The 20163-nt window shown below is 43.6% G+C and overlaps 1 protein-coding gene across 1 annotated transcript in view; it reads left to right on the top strand.

Annotated features, from left to right (window-relative positions):
* The window catches only part of RASSF7 (Ras association domain family member 7), a 56126-nt gene extending 37765 nt beyond the window's left edge, over positions 1–18361 (top strand). The window contains 9 exon segments of the mRNA XM_040410051.1: positions 5960–6154; positions 7748–7782; positions 7784–7871; positions 7874–8113; positions 8116–8316; positions 8319–8635; positions 12443–12611; positions 13815–13910; positions 17982–18361. Of these exon segments, the coding sequence (XP_040265985.1) occupies positions 6052–6154; positions 7748–7782; positions 7784–7871; positions 7874–8113; positions 8116–8316; positions 8319–8635; positions 12443–12611; positions 13815–13910; positions 17982–18013 (1281 nt within the window). The 5' untranslated portion in view covers positions 5960–6051 and the 3' untranslated portion in view covers positions 18014–18361.
* The last annotated feature ends 1802 nt before the right edge of the window (positions 18362–20163 follow it).

Raw genomic sequence — 20163 nt, 5'->3', positions numbered from 1 at the left:
TACGCAAGTAACGGCAGATTTGGTGTGGTAATGCCGTTTACGTTCTGTTTTTTTGCGTTCCTGATACCGAACCATTCATTTTAATGAATCCGCAAAAAAAAAAAAAAAAAGGTACTCAGTATGCCTTCCTTTCCATATTTCTGTACCGTTAAAAGATAGAACATGTCCTATATTGTCCGCATACTGGACAAGGAATAGTGCTGTTCTATCAGGGCCAGCTTGTTACGTTCCGCAAAAAACGGAATGCACACGGACGTCATCCGATTTTTTGCGGACCGCAAAATACTGAAAAAGCCATACGGTCGTGTCAAGAGGCCTTATAAGAGGTGGGATCCGCAGCTGTCAGACATTGGTGGCTTGACCTAGCGATATGCCACCAATGTTTGAGATGACACAACCCCTTTAAGTTCACATGTGACTAATTTTTGTCATATTTCGGATGTGGGAAAAGTCCATGCATATATTAGGGAGTTTGTGCTGTATATACATGGCGTATCTTAGGCAGATTTTTGCTGCGGATTTCAGTCTTTGCCATGCAAAAAATTCCCTTCCACTGATCACTGATTTTGCACTTCTGTGTTCCCTAAGATGGTGGTCATTACGTGGTCGGTAAGCTTCTGCCATATTTGCATAAACCTGCAAATCCACCTGACCTAAAACCCATTTGAGCTGTCCACTAGTAGCACATGGATAATATAGCTTCACTATATTCTCTCAGGCTGGTTCTACAGGTCCAGCTGCCACTCCCATTGACTCTGAAACTGGGAGGGGGGAAGAGCAGAGGGTGGGGGCTTAATAAAAATCAGGCTTTTTCAACGGGACCTTTAGATCCATTTACAGGCAGGACAGTAGCAGGCATCATCTTGACCCGTAGCTCCTGGGGACTTCATGTCAAAGGCGATGGATATGTTCTTGGTGAATTCAGCTTTAGTGTGCAGTTGCTTGTAGAAAATCTACATCAAGATTGGTAAATGTGGAAATCTCCGAAACTACGTGTAGCCGGACAGTTCTCGTAAAACAGGTGACTCACCCACAAGAAATATCTGAGAATCTGCGCTCAATTGAGTATGGTATATACAAAGTATGCTGGTGTCATAGTTTTCAGTAACCAATTTTAAAGTATTTGTTTCCTGTATAATTATTAAGCAAAGTCTCCTTCTATAATCCACAGCGGATATCAGTAATGGTAGATTAGCCCTCGTATTAGAACATGTGCCGCTTTCTGTACTCTTTAGACGGACTGTCATTTTTGTGCCTTGTCTCCGCAATCGTTTTGTCTAATAGCTAGGTCTACACAACGACATTTTGTTGCACTAATGTCGCGCGACAATTTTTATAATGGCAGTCTATGGTGTCGCACTGCAACATGCAACATATTGCGACGCAACAGTCCGCAGAAAATCCATTCGAGATGGATTTTTCTGCGACTGTTGCGTCGCAGCATGTTGCAGCGCGACACCATAGACTGCCATTATAAAAATTGTCGCGCGACATTAGTGCAACAAAATGTTGCGCTACAAATGTTGCGCGGTAGTTGTGCCCTATCTGTCGCGCGACTTATGTCGTTGTGACAGAACGTAGCCTTAAAGGGATTGTTCAATATTAGGAAAATGTAGCTGCTTTCTTTTCACAAAACAGCGCCACCCCTGTCCACAGGTTGTGTGAAGTATTGCAGCCTAGCCCTATTCACGTCAAGATGCAATTCCAGAGGAGGACAGGTGTGGTGCTGTTTTTGGAAATTATTCAAATCCTGGACAACATCCCCAATCATGGGAAAAAACGAGACTCAAAGGATCCATCTTTAAGTAGACAAACGGACAGCAATTCCAGTGACATCTAAAAGGTTTTTTACCATTGATACAATAAGACTAGTCACAACAATGACTGCCTGTGGCCCACAAGATAACGTGGTAAATTCACGACACTGTAGAAGAAGCACAGTAAAAAAAAAATACAAGAAAAAGACTTGCGCTCGACAAAAGTTTAGCCATAATTTTATACATTTCTATCTTTTGCTTTTTCCACCTCCTGTGAGCAGCTATCTGTACAGGAAGAGGGTGTCATCACTGACAGCATTGTGTGTATAAGTGTGAATAGAGAGAGCCGTCAGTCACTGGTCACCCTCCTTCCTGTACCAATAGCTTTTCACAGGAGGCCGAGAAAGCAAAGATATAAATGTATAAATTACAAGTTTTAGGGTACTTTCACCTCATGCACACGACCGTTGTTGTGTTCCCGTTCCGCAAAATGGGGTTCCGTTGTTCCGTGATCCGTTTCCGTGTGTCTTCCTTTATTTTTGGAGGATCACCAGACATGAAGGAAAGTAAAAAAAAAAGTGTCAAGTTTGCCATGCAAATGATAGGAAAAAACGGACGTGGACGACAATCTTGTGTGCCTCCGCGTTTTTTCACGGTCCCCATTGACTTGAATGGGTCCGCGAACCGTTTTCCGTGAAAAAAAATAGACAGGTTATATTTTTTTGACGGACTGGAACCACGGATCACAGACGCGGATGACAAACGGTGGCATTAGCCGAGTTTTCAACGGACCCATTGAAAGTCAATGGGTCCGCAGAAAATCACGAAAAATGGAATAACGGACACGGAATAAAACAAACGGTCGTGTGCATGAGGCCTAATACATTCTGAATGGAGAGCAATCCGTTCAGGGTGCATCAGTCCAGTCCCTCTTACGTTTTTTGGCCGGAGAAAATACCGCAGAATGCTGCAGTTTTCTCTCCGGCCAAAAATCCTGACCACTTGCCGGATCCAGGATTAATTTCCATTGAAATGTATTAATGCCGGATCCGGTACTAAGCTTTCTGGAAAACCGGATCTGGTTTCCCGATCTGCGCATGAACGGAAACACTGATCCGGTATTGCAATGCATTTGTCAGACGGATACGCATCCGGATTTGTCTCACAAATGCATCAGTTTGCATCCGGATTGCCGGAATCCTCTGCCGCAAGTGTGAAAGTAGCCTTACTGAATCTTTTCCCACAATCTGCTCAACTTCTCCTGCTCTATGACATGGTGCTTTCAGATTGCACTGCATGGTCCTCTTTAATGCATCTGTGGACTATCAGTGTGTAAAGTCACTTCATATGAAGATTACGCCACTGTAAGTGCTGCTGTAAGGAGAACACACGCTATAAATATATTCTTATTTATATTTGGAGCAGATTATTCTGCTAATTGCATCATATCCATTCCGTTTCCTAAGGGTTTGGTTGCTACTCTTGCAGTTTTTGTCTGTGATGACCTCATGCAGTCCATTACCTCAACCTGTTGTGTCTGCATTCTTCACATTGTTTTTGCATTTCCAAATGCAAATCACTCCATTAATATGTTATATGTTGTTTAAAAACATTTTAAACCCATTCAGTATTGTGGATGATTTATACTCATAGCGTCCTTTCCAAAATATTAGGATCAGATATGAAGAAGACATATGGCCGGTTTACACTGCCGGATTGTTGGGCAGATTATCGAGGATGAACATTCCTACAAACAATCGTTCCCGATAATCTGGCCATCTAGAGGTGCCGTCAAACGAGTGAGAACGCTGGCTCATCAGGCAAAACAATCGTTCATGCTGCGGGCACAAATTATCGTTTGTAGGCAGCAGATTATCGCACTCTGCTGCCCAGAAACAATGAAGCTATATGAGGACAAACGATAGCAGTAGCCATGGAGGTGATCACTGAATGTTTGTGAGCAGGCAATTTGTCGGGAAGGAATGTTTCTTTCCCGACAATTGTGTGCTTGATCGAAACGATCAACTCCACAGTATGAGGACAAGCGATGGCTGCAGTTATCACCCGTCCTCATACAACTTTAATCGTTTCTGGGCAGTAGATGGCTGTTTAGACCTCGCGACAGTTTAGGTGCCCACATAAACGACTTTCACCCAATGAACGAACGTTTCCCTCTTCATCGATCTGGTGATTTGCGGCACCTTTAGACTGGCAGATTATCGGGAACGAGCTTTGGTAGAAACAATCGTCCTGATAATCGGGCAGTGTAAAGCTGCCATTAAACTAATGGAAAAACATGGCTGTGGGCAAACCATTGTTCCCAGGTACAATAGGCAGCCAGTCACACAAGCATTTCACTGATTGATATGCATCAGAGACTAGTGACGGTTCTTGAAAAGTGACATGGTTGCTGGGATGCTGCTGAATCGGGATAGGTAGGGTAGGTTTCACTTGATTGAACCTTTTGTTTGATGTATGATGGCGAGCACAAATATATTCTAGACATTAGTATTCGTTCTCATCACACGTGTGTCATGACCCATTCGTGGGGTTTTAACTGACCGATGATCTCCGCATCTTATTTTTTGCAGATTCTGTGAGTTGGGGATTGTGGGTGTCCCCACTGATCAGAACATATCCCCTATCCCTACAGACACTAAAATGTGGCTGCACCATGAGACCAGCATTATCCATTGATGTATTATTGAGCTTATTAATCAGGCCCCACTTCATACACGCAAATGATGTTCCCTTCTTCCTAGGACATAGTAATGTATATTCTGCCCTATGATAGAACCTGTTCTGCAGTCCATGGTGGTCACTAAGTGACTTCTGTTTTGTCCTTTAATGACTCGATACAATGAGGCACGGTGTTCTGTACATGTGTGGATATAAATATACCTGCACCTGATTTGCATGTCGTTGTCTCAGGATTTTTCTAGGATGACTCACTGTCTCCTCCTGTTTTGAGGAGTTGCTCCTATCTTTCGTTCCACCGTGTTCTCCAAGGATTTTCTAATTATAAACACATTCCGGTGTCTCTGACACTGCACCTATAGCTCCATCCACCAGCGGGGTGTGTACATGGTCTTCTGTATCGCACAGGGTAACTTCCTATAGTGGAGGTAAAAATGCCTAATCTTTTCATAGGGTTACTGACTATCACTAGGGGTCTCAATGTTTTTAAGACTCTTGTGGGTTGGACGTTGATTTACAGGGGAGCTACCTATAGTTGGCCCTAGAGACACAGTTTTTCTTCCTTTATGGTGATGCTAATTTGCACAGTAACCCCCCCGAGCTGCATCAAAAGGATCTGATCTTACCAACCAGTACCCTACTTTGTACGATGAGAAGCACAAACCCCAAAACCAGAAGAAGGCTTGATTGGCTAATATCCCTAGTCATGTTTCCTTTCACTGACCTGATGAAGGATGCAATTCGCCTCAAAACGCGTTGTTTCTAAGTGTGTACTAATAAAAGAACAAGAGTTGGATGTAATACCGATGGCCTCTTGCTTCCATAGAAGTCCTCCTTTATATTTTTCCACAAACCTACGTCATCTTTCAAGGCACTTTTATGGGTCGGACTTACAAGGTAGCTACCTATAGGTGGCACAAGAGATAGTTTTCTCCCTACTGGAGCAGAGAGAATTTGAAGAATCTGTTCATAAGAATGCAAATGATCGTTGATGTTTTTCTAGGCAAAGTTTTGATGGGCTTCTTACATCTGCAAGGAAGCACATAGACATTACAGTAGATCTGTTATTCGTAAAAGACCGTTGAGTGGGACAAGCAGACTCCCGAGGATCCCTAACTTCCTATTCTCTGTACCTGCTCCTCCCCCCCCCCCCCCCCCCAATTTCACTCACCAGTGAGCACATCTCTTTAATATTTTAAATAATTCAGCAATTGCCTGATTGTATTTTGGTCAGTAGATGACCATTCCTTGATGAGAATTTAAAATATGTTGTGTTATATGCAGCATCTAATTAATTGACTTTAATCAGAAACGTTTTTATGACTCTTATTGAGAGAAATGACTCCCCCCCCCCCTATGGAGGCATCTCTCTCAGCTGCCTCTTGTCCTACCTTCAGGTGGTCTGCAGTGATTTCACAGGGAATTAAAATCCTGTGCTTACAGCTATATATGTTAGTGAATGTGTATTACATGGTGTAACTTTTTTCTTTTCTTCTTCTTCTCAGGTATACCTCTTGTGAACGGTGATGAGATTCTAACCTGACCGTCATCCATCTTGCCCACTCTTCTTTCCTGCTCCAAATCACTCGTCTACAGCATGGAATTGAAAGTCTGGGTAGATGGGGTCCAAAGAGTCGTCTGCGGGGTAACAGAGCAGACATCTTGCCAGGATGTGGTCATCGCCCTGGCCCAGGCCATAGGTGAGCGCTGGGTTCTAGTGTCTGACAATCTTCATTGATCATAGTCCATTGTAGACCCTCAGGTCATAAAGATCATGGGACCTAGAATGGTGTAAAAGTCAAACCTAATGTTTTTTTACATGGGCCCAAAATCACCATCCCAATAATTTCTGCTGATCAGCCAGCTAATGAGTTCATTTGTCATTGATCGCATTTTTCCCGCGGGCGTAGTTGTCATCATTTGTTGGTAGCATATTACACCTTGTAAACCGGGATGTGGTGCAGTGAAACTGTATGTGAACGAATGATTGTACTAATGATCGCTCATCCTCGTACAGTGTAATTGCTGAAGTGAAATGTACCAAATGGGCGGCGATTGTCACACTGTATTTTTGATCAGAGCTCAAGAAGAATATTTGCCCTTACATGATCACATGATGGAGGGTTATCGGCACAGTATGTGCTCGGTGACTATTCTGCATGTTGTGTACGTGGTGTTTATTCAGAGTACACTCTAGATTGTAAGTTGATGTTCGGAGAAAATCGTAGATCCTTCAGCGGCAGACTCACCATTGTGACATAAAGCCTATAATTAAAATTGATTCAACACTGTCAGTGTTTAGTATGTTGTGGTTGAGCAATCTCACTCTCATTATCCTCATGATAAGACCTATCATCCCACAGCCAATGAACTTACAGTAAAGAGGCTACAATTACGATTGGAAGTATTTCCACGTTTTTGGCATATGCCCTACATGGTTGATGGTTCCACCTCTCTGACCCTCACCTATTAAGACAGCAAGGGTTCTGCTCAATGAAGGTGTTTCTACATGGCCTTCTCCATTGAAATCTCTGAATTTCAGAAAGAGCAGTGAATTTTATGGAGGGCAACAGGTGAATTGGGGTGCAATTATCTCCCAATAGGTGCAGATCCTCAGGGGTGGGCCCCACACCCATCGTGTATTTATGGTATATTTTTGGGTGTGCTATGAATGTGCAAGATGAGCCATCCAATTAATATTTCTACTGGATTTAAGGTATTGAAGTTCTGCTAAATATGATGGTGTCAGCAGATTTATACCTATGAAACTGGCTGACCTGCTGCATGTGCGCTTGGCAGCAATGCGGGCACATATGAACATGAGACCAACACAGATGCCTTCAGCTGCCAAGTGCACTTGTAGCAGGTTAGCCAATGTCATAGGTACAAGTCTGCTGACAGATGCTCTTTAAATACTCTTGAAAAGTTGACCGGTTGTTTCATAAATGTGGCTGGAGATGACTGCTTCCTACACTTCTGTCTTGGGGTTCACATGTCAGTTTAAAACTTAACTTCTATTTCTGCACCAGAAATCCAAGGCTGCATCGTCAGATTTCTGCTGCTAGAGTGTGGTGGATTCACATGAGGATTAGCCACGTTCTTATTCAATGAAGCTAATCTGAGGCGTTTCCAATCCATAATAAGTGACAACTCACTTATTTCCCCAGTAATTTTTTTTGTGAACATAACCTAAGGGTAAACAGAAGATAAACTTTTTATAGTCATTTCTCTGAAGGTCTTAGTCTGTCAACATTTTTGTTCTATATTCAGACTTTACTCATATTATCTTACAGGTCAGACAGGACGATATGTACTTATCCAGACTCTAACGCGACAAAGAAAGACAGCTCTTGTCTCATGAGAGACCTTTGGAATTCTTGGCCAAAAGTGGACAATACGCCAATGATGTCCACTTTGTATAAAACGCACAGGACCCAGCTTGGCTGAACGCCCCTCTTCGGACAGTGTTCCTCTTCCTCCAGAAAGAACTGTGGTCAGGTCTAGCTTGCCTCTTAATCCTCGGGCACTTGGTACAGAAGTTACAAGGTCAAAAGAGCCTAAAAAATCTTTGACTTTTAATTTGGGACCCACGAGTTCTAATGATATGTTGCTTAAGCATAGACAGAAATACCAAAATTGCACAGCTAGTAAAGACACTTCCATAGACAACCACCAAAGAGGAAATCTTCAAGCTGGTGCTACAAACAACAAGAGCAGCTTAAAGCACTAGGAATGCAAAATGGTTCTATAGGAAAGGACCTTCAGACATGGGAAAGAGGCAGAGCTGGCGGACCTGAGGAGGATGATGAGGTTGCTTATTTGGAACGACTTATTCGCCGAAATGATGCTGAGCTAACAGAGGAGAGGTTTGGTTGGATGAACTAGAAAGAGAAAGGACAGATGAGCAAAAAAGACAAGATAAAATGAGACAATTAAGAGCTACAATGGAGGATTATACCCTTAAAATTAAAGAACTGAGTGAAAGGACTGAGGCTTTAGAACAGGAAATCCAGAAGGAGACCTCGAAAAGACTTTCAGGGGAGCCCAGTCCAGCTGATATTGAGGAAATGGTGACAAAAATGAAAAAGGAATTGGAAGCAAAGACTGTACACACCCATGAACTGGAAAGTAATCTGTCTAATGTGGAAAAAGCTTGTGAGGAGGCCAGAAGAAACCTAGAGGTAGGCTTACTGCTCACCTGCAGGCAAAACTAGGCTTGGCTTATGCATGTAAATTGCGACATGTTCTTGCTTCAAGGCTATTCCCTGCATATGGACCAATATTGTATTTTGGCTAAGGATGACTGCTCAAACGATGCTACAGCAATTCTCATAAGAGTGTATGAAGGATGTATAGGATGGACCGCTGTGTTTGCCATGAGAATGAGATGAATATCTCCAGTAATAAAAGCGCTATTGTTAATATGTTTGAATATGCTAGGTAGTTGGTAGTACTTTTTCTTTTCCAAGTATGGAAGCTGAGTCATTTTATTATCTCAAGCTAAGGCATCTTAAAATGGTTGTCAACTTTCCACATACAATTCAGAAATGCATATGCCGCTACAGTGTTTCAGGCTTGGCTTAGCCCATACTGCTCATGGGGTAGCACTGTTGTGGCATCTATAGCTTTCCAAGATGGCAGCTGTGTCCTCTCATGCACAGGCTCTTAATGAGGTTGTTCACCCCTGGGTACCTTTGCTGCAGACCCCCCCCCCCCATCCCCCCCCGCTCCATCACTGTAACTGCCGCTGGGTTCTAGCTCCATCGCTCCCACCGCCGGGGCTGCAGATCTCGGGTCTAACACACGGAGCGTAATTCCTGCAACAGCCCTAAAACTTCAGCATAGGTGCACATACAAGATGTATATGGCATCCCTGCATCTGCACTTGCGCTAAACAGTTTCAGCACCTGCACAGTAGAGAACACAGTTGCCATCTTGGGAAGCGATGGTCGCTGCAACTTGTTTAGGTTCGTACCCATAGGCTCCAGGAGGCTCCCGTGTAAGCTAAGATAAGCCCTGGTTCCTCATTCCATTGCATGTCAGTATATGGCACTTCTGAAATGTATGCAAGAAGCTTGCAACCACTTTAAATGTTATAATGGCAAAACGTGTGTTTTTTGTTTTTACTTTTTTTTTTTTTTTTCAACATTATAAATTGGTATCTGCTCCTGCGCAGTTTACACTAGATCTGACATTCGTGCCAGTGTTTCACCAGCATGACTCACTATTTAGTGTTTGCCCTCTGAATAAAAGAATATTTTTAAAGCTTATCAGATTATTTCACGATACTTTTTCATTGTGTTCTTGGGGTAACGATTTCTCTCCTTATTAGCCTTTCACATTGAAGTGGTACGTTTAGTTAGAGATATGCCTTTTGATGTTACAATATAATCGCAGTATTATTTGCTCTTGGTAATATAGGCTGGTGAGAAAAAATAAATAAAAATGAAGGGCACCTTTAATGTTTTTATTGACCCAATAGCGCCCTCTTGTGGTCTCTTTTAAATTGACACAGTATAAAGTGTCGCACTTGCACAGTGTGTTTGCCTCTAGTTCTTCACACAACAGACGATCGAATGACATTGGCTTCTGGTAACAGGTCGGACATGGATAAACATGGATAGAGGCTGCTGTACTTTATCCTATGGTGAAGTATGTAAGGGTGACAACATTGCCATAGAGCAGGGATGGGCGAACTGCAGCTCTCCAGTATGCCTACAGCTATCAGCCTACAGCAGGGCATGATGGAATTTGTAGTTTTACAACAGCTTGAGAGCCTCAGTTTGCCCATCCCATTGTGTCCTTTAACCAAATGGTGACACATAGTTCATCACTCCAAGAAAAGTCCCATGGAAGTGTGCATCACACCACTCCAGCCAACGCTGGCCATTGGCGATTTTCAGGCTTGTGGGTAGGAGATGAGAGACGGAACCCGAACGGACATTTCATTGCATTTCAGGATAACCCAGTCTACTGAGGTCTGTCTTTGGAAATTTGCGTGGTTGTATGCTCTGTTTTATGTATCTGAAATGGTCAAGCCCACCAATCAGAAGGATGTCCACATACCTTTGGCCATTCAGTATGAAATAGACGTTAGCGTGATTTTAATGTTCACTTTGTGGTGTGTACAGGAAAACTTTTTTTTGCATGTGTGGTGACAGCTGCTAGCATGTGTGATCCATTGAATGAAGGGGCCAACAGGAGAACCACCAACCTGCACCGGATTTCCTCTACCACCCAATGTTCGAATCCAATCCCATGGCTGCAATAAAATAACATTGTCGGCTTTCATGGTACCCTTAAAGGGGTTTCCAAGGAAATTATTTTTTTAGAATACAGGTCAGAACTGGTATAAAAATTTATAAAAAAAAGGAGAATTACTCATTACCATAACCCTATGTTGCTCTGATGCTACTTCGGTCTCCACTACGCTTTACCTCCTGCTCCCAGATTGACACACCAGAAATGCCAGAAGAGGTAGCTCAGCCAGTAACTGGCCATAGCAGCGACCCACATCAACTTGTTATTTTTAGCCCCTTCTAATATATATATATATATATATATATATATATATATATATATATATTATATATATATATATAATATATATAGATCCAGAAAAAAAGAGCGGCACTTCCGATAAGTAAAAAGCAAGTGAACCCTTTATTCACCCAGGTGGTGCAAACGTTTCGGCTCCAAGCATGAGCCTTCTTCAAATATATATATTTTTTTTATCTTCCTGGAATTTTTTTTTAGCATTATCTAGGATTGGTAGAGTTTCGACTCTTGGCACCCTTGCTAAAAAGCTTTTTGAAGGGAACGCTTCACTCCGTTGAGCACCTAGGGTTTTTTTTTGTTTTTTTTTAAATACCCCCCCCCCCCCCCCCTCCTTTTCACCCAGTGGGACGAATGGAAAAAGCTATACTTTGCTACCCTCCGCCGCTCGAGTAAGGCTCCTGGGCTGTCTTCTCCCAATTTCCATCTCCACCTGTAGACTTCCTTCATGGAGGAGTCGGGTGCGCTGCTGCAGCCAAAGACTGGCCTCAGTGGTGATGTGTCTCCAAGCAGTACATCGCTGCTGGGTCATGTGCCTTCAGTTTCTAAGTCCTGAGAATTACAGTGTCCGTGGAAGACAAATAGAATTAGTCAGAAGAGAAAGGCAGTTGGTCTTCTAGTGTTGGTGTGGAGCAGGGGTATGCAACCTCCAGTTGTTGTACAACTACAACTCCCAGCATGCATACTTGCTCAGCTCTTCTAAGAACTATCATAGAAATGAATGCAGCATGCTAGGAATTGTAGTTTGACTACAGCTGGTGTGCCGCAGGTTGCCGACCCCTGGTGTAGAGCCTCAGCTACATAGGTTTTAAGTAGTGTTATGATACTATTGGCGTCACCTGCCATCAGTGGTGTCTTCTAGAAATGTTATCATAGCCTGTGGCTTGATCCTGGAAACCATATCGTCCCAGAATCACCATAAAATATAATTGAAGGGGTTATATGGTTATTTGATTATTTTTTTTATCTCCTCTCTCACCCACAGTGACAAGTCTTACAAGAATAGCTATTATTATTTTTTTGGGCAAGTGCATCCGAGATCTGTACACTGGGCACTTGATCCTAGCTTTGTTTCAACCCACAATGTTTGCAGGTTGCACCTGCGCAGTCAGACAGCCTCTGACACAGCTCCCGAGGCTGCCTGACTGCGCAGGCGCAACCACGTATATCGTGGGTTTACACCTGGCTAGGCTCCGTTCACATTTGTTAACATTGACTTGTGCACCGGATCATATGCCGAGAGTGTTTCTTGGGCTAGTGTGCTGTAAACAGAGCCTTAGTCGCGAAAAACTGATTACCGTTTTTGCAAAAATAGCGCCACTCTTGTCCACTGGTTGTGTCAGGTATTGCCATTCACTGCCATTTAGTTGAAATTTTAAGTGCACAGCGATTTATACCGAAACAACAGGATTTCATGTTAATTCTCTCACCAGGCAAGAAATCAGGAGCTGGAGGAGCTTAATAAGGACCTCAGACAGTGCAACCTCCAGCAGTTCATCCTACAGACCGGTTCTACAGTCACAAACGGCCAAGTACGACTGGACGAAGAGTCTGTTTCGGATCAAAGTAGCGCACAATGGGAAGGACAGCACAGAAGTAGAGGTATAAAGGCAGTCCTGTGTGTTCATGATCCTGTGGTAGTAATCATGAATATTAATATTATGTGTCTGCATGTACACGGCTTATTAATGGGAATTCATGGTATGTATCAATGTCCATTAGTTAAAAGCCAAAAGGCGTACATATAGGGCCTCATTTATCAAGACTATCTAACAGTAAAACTCTTAGTTGCCCAAAGCAACCAATCAGAGCCCAGCTTACATTTCCTAAAGGGCTCTGAAAAAATGAAAGCTGAGCTCTGATTGGTTGCTATGCTATGGGCAAACACAGTTTTACTGTTAGGCAGTTTAGATAAATGAGCCCCATAGAATACATAGGCTAATATGAAAGAGGAGCCATTCGGAACTGGCGGTATGTTCTGTAACCCATAGCAACCCGATCCTTAATTTTTATTATAATTTTTTAACTCTAAAGTGACGATTGTTTAAGGATTATCTAATTTAGAAATCTCCTTTCCATACACCCCATATGAAGTTCACGGAAAGGGGTCCCCTGTTCCACCTCCTAATGGAGAGCCTCTTACTCTGGAGGACATGACCTGTCCTACATCCGTCCTCATCTGGTGGCCACCACTTAATGCATAGATACCAAATGTCCCAAATTTGCAGGGTCTGTCTCTAATTTTCAGAGACAGTCCTGGCAAAAATAGGTGGCTAACGATAACCCTGCTTATAAGGGGGCGGAGTTTTGAACGCCGCGATTTTTCCAACCTAAGCGTTGGTAAGTATGATAATGCCCCCACCCCTAACGAACAGCAGTACCTCACAGCTGTAGTCGTCATGTCTCAATGATGTCTTATCCGATGAGATTATTTGCCAAAAACGTAATTCTCCCTGTGTGGCATATGCAAATGGCCTGCTTGAAGTCAAGGGGGCAGTGGTGTTGATGGTCCAAGTCAAGCTAGCCACGCTCACATCCTGCCTCTTTCCCCCCTGAATGACACCTCACAGCTTTTTTTTTTTCTTGAGGCGCAATGCGCCTGAGATCCCACGCATGCGCCATTTCCCTTTAAGACAAGCAAACCGGTTTCTTCATTTTGCCATTATCAGAGAGTTGTAATGTGTTTTTCTTCATGCTACTTTTACTTGTGAAACTCTAATAAAAACATACAAAAAAAATAATGAAATAAATGTTGATGGTAGTGTCCTCTAAGGGTAGAATGATCACATCTTGGTTTCTTTCTAGGTCGCACAGAGTCTCTTGCACGGACCAATCCCAATCATCTAACAGGTCATCCCCGTAACTTGCAGAACGCTCTTCTCTCTACCCGGAACCCTGAGGGTGTGTATGTGTGACCCCCCTCGCTCTCTGCACAATGCTTCTTCCTCTCTTGGTGGTGGGTGCTTTCTGCATGTTAATTCTTTTTTTGTTTTGTTTTTTTCTTGCACAGCCTCAGAATGAACTAAATGCACATGAAGGAAACATGTATTTACAAAAACTTTAAAAAAATATGCACATCTGTGTTTTTAAAGGGAGTCTGTCAGCAGTTTTGACCTTTCTAAACTGTTGGCTGCACTAGGTAGGGACAGGAAAGAGCAGTATGACACACATTTGGTGGAGATTTTGTTATCAGGATGTATGTGAATAGGAAGTTTTATTCTGCTAGATTCTGCTCCTGCAAGTGCCAGGAGCTGCTTTACGGCCCCTCCCCTCTGCTCTGTGTGACAACTGTACTGGTCTCCTAGGTGGATGCTGCAGCTGTCAGAGCAGAGGGGAGGGGCCGTAAAGCAGCTCAATATAGAGAGCACTTCACACTGAAGCTCCACCTACAGGACACTTGCAGGAGCAGAATCTGGCAGAATAAAACTTCATATTCGCACTATTGATAATAAAAACTCCACAAAAGATATGTTTGTACTGCTCTCAGCGACTCCTAAGGCTACTTTCACACTAGCGTTCGGGGCTCCGCTTGTGAGTTCCGTTTGAAGGCTCTCACAAGCGGCCCCGAACGGATCCGTCCAGCCCTAATGCATTCTGAGTTTATGCGGATCCGCTCAGAATGCATCAGTTTGGCACCGTTTGTCCTCCGCTCCGCTCAGCAGGCGGACACCTGAACGCAGCTTGCAGCGTTCGGGTGTCCGCCTGGCCGCGCGGAGGCAAACGGATCCGTCCAAACTTACAATGTAAGTCAATGGGGACAGATCCGTTTGAAGTTGACACAATATGGCTCAATTTTTAAACGGATCCGTCCCCCATTGACTTTCAATGTAAAGTCAAAACGGATCCTTTTGCATTATCATGAACAAAAAAAAATAAAATAATAATTTTTTATTTATTTTTTGTTCATGGTAATGCAAACGGATCCGTTCAGAACGGATCTAGCGTTTGCATTATAGGTGCGGATCCGTCTGTGCAGATACCAGACGGATCCGACCTAAACGCAGGTGTGAAAGTAGCCTAACTTGTGTTGTCAGCAGTTTAGCATGGTCAAAACTGCTGACAGACTCGCTTTTAAGAAGCAGTTCTACACTTTGTGTACATATTAGCCAACAGTGTGATGTCATTTTAAACAGGACATCAGTTAAATCTGGTAGAATATAGATTGCATCTCTCATCCTGCGGCTGTTTTTGGTGATGATTCTTTTTAATTCTATAATGTAATCCGAGTTATTGTATGTTGCTTGCTAAATGAGTTTTCCATTTTTATGTAATCAAAGCTTATTAAGGCTACTTTCACACCTGCGTTTAGGTCGGATCCGTCTGGTATCTGCACAGACGGATCCGCACCTATAATGCAAAACGCTTAGATCCGTTCAGAACAGATCCGTCTGCATTACCATGAACAAAAAATAAATAAAAAATTATATTTTTTTGTTCATGATAATGCAAACGGATCTGTTTTGACTTTACATTGAAAGTCAATGGGGGACGGATCCGTTTGAAAATTGAGCCATATTGTGTCAACTTCAAACGGATCCGTCCCCATTGACTACATTATAAGTCTGGATGGATCCGTTTGCCTCCGCACGGCCAGGCGGGACACCCGAACGCAAGTGTGAAAGTAGCCTTATTGTGTAATAAAAACTTGGCGCGTTAATTCCTCAATATGCTAAGGCCTCTGCTTACTGTCTGTGAATACAGACATTCATTGTTTCCATTCAGTGGCTGAATATCCGTCTCGGTGCCGATACCCTGTAACGAGCCATGCAGCACTGTGAGCAGGACTTTCCAGGACAGGATTTTAGCTTTTGAATGTAGGAATGTTACATTCAGTCCATTTTGAAAACTGAGGAATTGACCTTTCATTATAGAATTAATAAAGTGATTGGCCCATGAGAAGCATTTACCACTTATCTACATTACAGCTGATAAATGTATGATAGCTGGGGCCCCCACCGATCACAAGAACGGGGGTCCCCTATAAGTATGAACCAGTAGTGCGCAGACGAGACCACCGATCCATTAATTTCTATTAGACTGCTGGAGATGGCTTAGTACAGCAGTCTCTCCAATCATACAGGGGGACGTGATCGACCACCATTCCAGTAATACAGGGGGACACAGAACCCCTGTTCTGGGGATCGGTGGAATCCCAGTGGTCAGACAATTAGCACCTTTTTGTGGATAGGTTTAATATAGATAAGTTCAAATCTTGGGACAATCCCTTTATTATCAAAGCCTCCTGGATCTCCTGTGTGATGTCCCTCACTTAAAGGGGTTGCCCCTGCAGTTCTCCTCTGAACATAAAAGAAAAAACCCCACTCGTCCCCGGTCCCTCTGCTGCTCCGTTTCTGGTCCTGCGGGGACCGGAAATGACTGGGAAGCGGCTTGGTCCCATGACCGCAGCCAGTCACATGTCTATGCCGTAAACCGTTGCTTCGACTTTGTCATCGCAGTGATGTACCATTCAAGCTATTGTGACCGCTGAGGACAGCGATTGGCTGCAGTGATCATGGGATCAAGCCACTTTCTCGTCTTGCGGAAGCAGAACCGAGGTGGGACCGCGGACAGTTGGGGTTTATATGTTCAGGAGGGCACAGGTTTTCAGATGCAAGGCCAGAGAGCCCCTTTAAACTCTTCCAAATCCTAATTCTTTTCACAAGCAGCCTCAGTCTTTCTAGTTTTCCTGCAGTTTTCTTTTCTTCAATGACTCGTTACATTCTTAATGGGGTTGTCCACATTTTATATTGATGACCTATCCTCAGGATATCCTCAGGATAGGTCATTAATATCAGATTGGCGGGGGTCTGACTGCACTTGTAAGAGCGCTGCCCTCTCATATAAACATAGAAGCATACCAGCAGAAATTACAGTACCGTACATGTATAGCGCTGTCTTGGTATCGCGCTCAGCCCCAACCACCACATGGTCTGTCTAGTCTGCCCTTATATTATTATTATATTTTTTTTTCTATCTGAGGATTCTACCTGCTTGCAGTCACAATTGCAGCGGCGAGCAGGTGTAATTACAACGCTGCCGTCCCTATTCACTTCAATGGGATAAAAGTGACAATATCCGCATCCATATTGGCTGTCAATTTATACTAAAGGGGTTTTCTGGGAGTTTACTATTGATGGCTTATCCTCAATGGCTGACCTGTGGGTGTCCCCACCGATCAGCTGTTTGATGAGGCTGCAGCCTCCTCACAGCTTACCAAGCACAGCGCCATCCATTGGATAGTGGCTGTGCTTGGTATTGCAGCCCAGACCCATTCACTTGAATAGGACTGATCTGCAAATAGGCCATGTGAGCAACGAACATGATGTCACTGGAGTGGCACGGCCTCTTTAAACAGCTGATCGGCAGGATCAGATATCGATGACCTTTCCCGAGGATAGGCCATCAAGATTCAACTCTCAGAAAACCCTTTTAATTTTCCAAGCAAATTTAAAGGGGACAACCAATACGGCTGCACTTCCTTTTCTCATTTCTGCAAAAATGGCCACTGCAACAAAACAGATGATTAGTAAGAAGAAAAAAAAAAAATCATAATTCCAAAGTTTTTGCTGATATTTGGACAATATTACATTTGAGGCGGAAATTCTTTAAAGGGGTTTTCCGTTTTGTTTTTTTGTTTTTTACAGATGACCTATCCTCAGGATAGGTCATCAATATGTGATCGTTGGGGGGTCCGACACCTGGCACCCCTGCCAATCCGCAGTAGCACCACAGCCTTCTCTCTGCTTTTCCTAGTCCAGTGACATCCCGTTCATCGGTCACGTGGCCTAGGAGCAGCTCAACGCCATTCACGTTAATGGGGCGGAGCGCGATACCAAGCACAGCCGCTATACATTGTACGGCACTGTAATTGGTGAGCACGTAGAAGGCGATGTGTCACAAAAGGGTATGGCTACACGGCGAAATCTCATATAATGTTTTCCCATTAATCTTCTGTTTCTGCATCTCTTACAGCTTTACCCTCACGGGATACCTCATGGACTTGAAGGATATCATCTAAACGACTACCAGAATCTATCTCACCTTGTTAAAAAGTTATATCTATATATGGAATTACATTATGTCAGAAAATATATCTATCTATCTATCTATATATTATGTGTATATATCTAATTGTTTATATATTTTTTTTGTATTATACATTTCTTTTGATACAGATGTGTATAAAGAAATATACTGGTACTACATGTAATAGAAAAGGTGGGGAACACGTTTGGTTATTAAAAATGTGAAAATAAAAAAATGTAAAAAAACTTTGCCACCTCCAGTTAGAACACTTTTCAGATATCTGTGGATCTTTATTTCAGTAATAAAAAAAAAAAAGTACAATACAATCCTGTTGTGTTCTTGAGTATCAAATGCGTGTATAGAATATTTAGTCCATAAAATGCGGATTTACATACTTAAAGGACACTAACCTATCCTATGGATGATCTCATTTGGTCCAAGTGTGCAGAAAACTAGGGCTCCAAAGCAACACTGCACCTCCTGTGATTTACCGGTAAAAGCATGGCGTTACTGCGACGGAAGTTGTTAAAGGGCTTGTGCCACCGTTAAATGTTTTTTATATAATTCACGAGGAGAAACCACTTACTTTTGTAAGTTACTTTCTATTACACAAATGCTCCGGTTGTGAGATACTCTCTTTACTTCATTATGATGGTGCCACCTAGTGTTTTATCTGTATACTAAGGCCTCATGCACACGGCCGTTGTGCGTTTTGCGGTCCTCAAAACACAGACGGCGTCCGTGTGCGTTTCCGCAATTTGCAGAACAGCATGGACAGCCATTAATATAATTGCCTATTCTTGTCCGAAAAACAAGAATTTTGTGGCGGGGCCACGGAACGGAACAACGGATGCGGACAGCACACTGAGTGCTGTCCGGACCTTTAGCGGCCCCATTGAAGTGAATGGGTCCGCATCCGAACCGCAAAAACTGCGTCTCGGATGCGGACCAAAACAACGGTCGTGTGCATGAGCAACCAGGTGTATCCACTGTTAGAAGCTGTAAGTTGCAGAGAGAGCGCGGCAGCTCCTTTAGCTGTGATAGAGAGGGGGATGCAGCCGACAGGACATGCCTCCTGAGCTGTGATGGGGAGAGAGCTGCAGCAAAAAGGACACGCCCCCGTGAGGAAGGATGCTCCCCTTGAGCTGCCAGCCTGAAGACAATCTAGCAGAGCAATGAAGAGGTGTACAGGGCTGGTTCTAGCTTTGTTAGGGCTCATGTACACGAGAGTGTATGTCTGAGCCTGGGCTGTGGACCACAAATAGTGGTCTGCAATGCACGGGCACCGTCCGTGTGCACGCCGTTTGCGGATGAAGGACCCATTGACTTAATGGGTCTGTGATCCGCGAGAGATGGTCCGCACCACAAATAAATAGGACATGTTCTATTTTTTTGCGGTGCAGAGACACGGATCGAAATCCCACGGAAGTGCTTTGTAGTGCTTACATGGGCTTCTGATCCGTGCCTCCGCTCCGTACCTTGAGGATTGCGGACCCATTCAAGTCAATGGGTCCGCATCTGTGATACGGAGTGCACACGGCTGGTGCCCGCTTGTGTGTATGAGCTCTTAGAAAGAGATCGCTGTGTGCTATATGACGTCAGATTTTTCATTTCTTACCTCATTCATGGAATAACCCCTTTAAGGCCTCATGCACACGACCGTATTTTGTTTCCGTGTCCGATCCGTTTTTTTGCGGTTAGGATGTGGACCCATTCATTTCAATGGGTCCGCAAAAAACGCGGACAGCACACCGTGTGCTGTCCGCATCAGTAGGTCCATTCGTTGCCTCCGCCAAAAAAATAGTGCATGTCCTATTTTTTTCTAGTTTGCGGACAAGGATAGGCATTATTACAATGGATCCGCAAAAAAGACGGATCAGTCAGCCGTTTTTTTTTTGCGGATCCGCAATTTGCGGACCACAAAACACATACGGTCGTGTGCAGGTAGCCTAATTCTTAGGTGCTGTCATGTCACTCTGGCCCAACTTGCATCTGAATACCAGAATCTGTGCTGCACAATTGGGTTTAGGGACATTTCTGTGATAAAATGCTCCTTTCCTTTTCTTATATGCATGAGGTCGACCTGACTACAGTGGTACCAGACTACCCACTGACTATTGGCTTACTG

Source organism: Bufo bufo, chromosome 10 (assembly GCF_905171765.1).
Source record: "Bufo bufo chromosome 10, aBufBuf1.1, whole genome shotgun sequence".
NCBI lineage: Eukaryota > Metazoa > Chordata > Amphibia > Anura > Bufonidae > Bufo > Bufo bufo.
This window is presented reverse-complemented; position numbering and strand designations above follow the sequence as displayed.